At 49.0% G+C, this 2561-nt stretch overlaps 1 protein-coding gene across 1 annotated transcript; it reads left to right on the top strand.

The window, feature by feature from the left end:
* The first annotated feature begins 779 nt into the window (after window positions 1-779).
* Window positions 780-1922, top strand: LOC105564577. Its single transcript, XM_012017043.1, has one exon. It carries the CDS (start codon window positions 780-782, stop codon window positions 1920-1922), a length of 1143 nt encoding a protein of 380 aa, XP_011872433.1.
* Window positions 1923-2561: the final 639 nt, after the last annotated feature.

The following is a 2561-nucleotide window of genomic DNA, read 5'->3' as shown; positions in this document are numbered from 1 at the left end:
GACGAGTTACCGACAGCACTTGTAAGTGACTTACCGGCGTATAGATGGCTGTAAACTAGTGCACTAGTTTAGGAGTGCAGCAATAAAGGACAGACCCGAAGATAGAAAGAGAAACTACGACGCTCGAATGCGTGAAACAAGGATGATAGATGCAGCATACCCAACTTACCAATGCTAAATGTTTTTTACTTTTCACGGTTGATAGCCCTGGGAAACTATAGCCGTCGCAAAGCAAAAGTAGGCGTGGTTTAGCCGAACTGAGCACACCATGTTATCCCTTCCACCATGCGCCGATCTCGTCCATTAGGCCTTCGCACTCTAGCGGTATCGCAGCGGCGGCGAGAAACGATGCGCGTGATCTCGAGCTGACGAAGAGCGCCGCGAGAATAGTGGAAATCGTACCGAAATCTTATCGCGCCCACGCGCGTCTGCTGATGAGGCATCTGCTCGATAAAGCCGTGCCGACTAGAATGAGCTGGGACGAGCGCGGAGTCGTGACTATAGACGGCGACGTCGTAAAAAATTCGAATATCGCGGACCTGATAAACGACGCGATGCGCGAGAGAAAAACCGTGAAAGCAGCGGGGTGAGATCGGTTCGCGCGATTACTACGCGTCTTAAACACCCCCGCGATACTGGTGAAAAATAAGGAATTATTAGCCCGCGGCTCTCCAAATATTAGGCAACGTCGCGCTGCTGCGAGCTCCACTCCGAATACAACCTCCTCGACGACGGTGACAAAAAGACGTTTACTCGATTGGCGTAAATTGAACTAAAAAATGACGGACCTTGAAAAAATATACTACGATCCGCGACATTACGCGGGCTATTCGGCAACTGATAATCTGTATCGCGCCGCTAAACCAAAATTCTCCCGTAACGGGGTCGCACGATGGCTCGAATCGCAAGACGCGTACACGCTGCATCGTCCATTGCGCCGGAAATTTCCACGCTTGCATTACAACGTAACGAATATCGACGACCTGTGGGAGGCCGATTTGATCGAACTCCGAAATCTCAAAAGTTACAACGACGGCTATTCGTATTTACTGGTAATTATCGACCTGCTCAGTAAATACGCCTGGGTGGAGCCGTTACGCGATAAAACGAGTAAAGGCGTAACGGAGGCCCTTCAACGCGTGCTCTCGAGAAACGAAGGCCGCGTGCCGGTCTACCTGCAAACGGACAAAGGCAAGGAATTTATCGGGCAGGCTTTGCAAAGGTTTCTGGAGGAAAAGGGCATTCGTTTTCGAGTAGCCCGTAATCCAGATGTCAAAGCCGCCGTCGTCGAACGGTTTAACAGAACGTTGAAAGAACGAATGTGGCGTTATTTCACGCATAAAAATACGCGACGTTACCGCGATGTTCTGCAGGCTATCGTAAGCGCTTACAATCACACCCGTCATTCGTCCACCAGAATGCAGCCGGCGATCGTTACGCGCGAAAACGCCCGTATCGCGCGTGAAAATATAAGCCGACGATGGCGGCGGAATGACGAGAAGAAGAAGAAGAAGAAGAAGAAGAAACAAATGGTTAAATATCGCGTCGGCGAACTCGTTCGGATCAGTAGAGCAAAAGCCGCTTTCGAGAAAGGCTACGAGTCCCGTTGGAGCGAAGAGATATTCCGAATTCATCGCATTCTCGAGTGGCGAAAACCGCGTGTGTACGAGTTGAGCGATTTAACGGGCGAGACCATAGATGGTATTTTTTACGAGCAAGAACTAGGCAGAGTCGAGAAAAACCTGAGCGAGGAAGAGTTCATCGATCGCGTGATAGAGAGCAGGGGACACGGCGCTAATAAACAGCTGCTCGTTAGTTGGCGCGGTTATCCCAGCAAGTTCGATTCTTGGATCCCCGCCTCAAATTTAACATCTCTTCAAGATGAGGGAAGATCAATTTCTCCTGGTCCTTCCGAGCAATAGCAGCATGCGTTATTTCCCGAACAATACAACCGCGTCATTCACTACGGAATTACCGCAAACTCTACACTTGCACGGCGAATGGGAAGTCGCGCTCAGCGAGATTCAATTTCCCGCTACTTTTTTGCACATAAATCACGGCGAAAATATCATCACTTTCGTCGATATTAAAAAAGATCGAGCGCTAAAGAAGGACGCGCCGTACTCGTCGACGGAGGGCGTAATACCGAATGGTATTTACAAACATATCGACGAACTTATCGCCGTGATTAATAAGGAGTTTCAAAACGTCGATTCGCATTTTTATTTGGAAAACACCCCCGGCGGTAAAATCTACTTTAGCATTAACTGCGGGGACGAGTGCGAGCTGATTCATCATATGCACGTTTCCGATAATCTTCTACAAATACTCGGCGTCGGGTATGTCGTGAGGAACGCGGAGGGTGTTAACCATACCACGCTCACGGCAACTAAACCCAATTCCAAAGAAACTTTTACAGCGCATTTTATCAAACTCGGTTTTAAAACCGCGCAAGGCGCTCGTTATACTAATTTCTTTTCTAGCGAGCCTCATGGTTTGTCGCGCGGAATCCCCGATAAACTCTTCGTTTATTGCGATATTTGCGAGCCTTATATAACGGG

Source organism: Vollenhovia emeryi, unplaced genomic scaffold (genome assembly GCF_000949405.1).
Source record: "Vollenhovia emeryi isolate VEMERY1.0 unplaced genomic scaffold, V.emery_V1.0 DF943925.1, whole genome shotgun sequence".
Classification (NCBI taxonomy): domain Eukaryota; kingdom Metazoa; phylum Arthropoda; class Insecta; order Hymenoptera; family Formicidae; genus Vollenhovia; species Vollenhovia emeryi.
Note: the sequence above shows the minus strand (reverse complement) of the source record. Positions and strands in the feature narration are given on the sequence as shown.

What these genes read in the sequence shown, in the direction of transcription:
- LOC105564577 (XM_012017043.1), top strand. Translation starts at nt 780, where the DNA reads ATGACGGACCTTGAAAAAATATACTACGATCCGCGACATTACGCGGGC.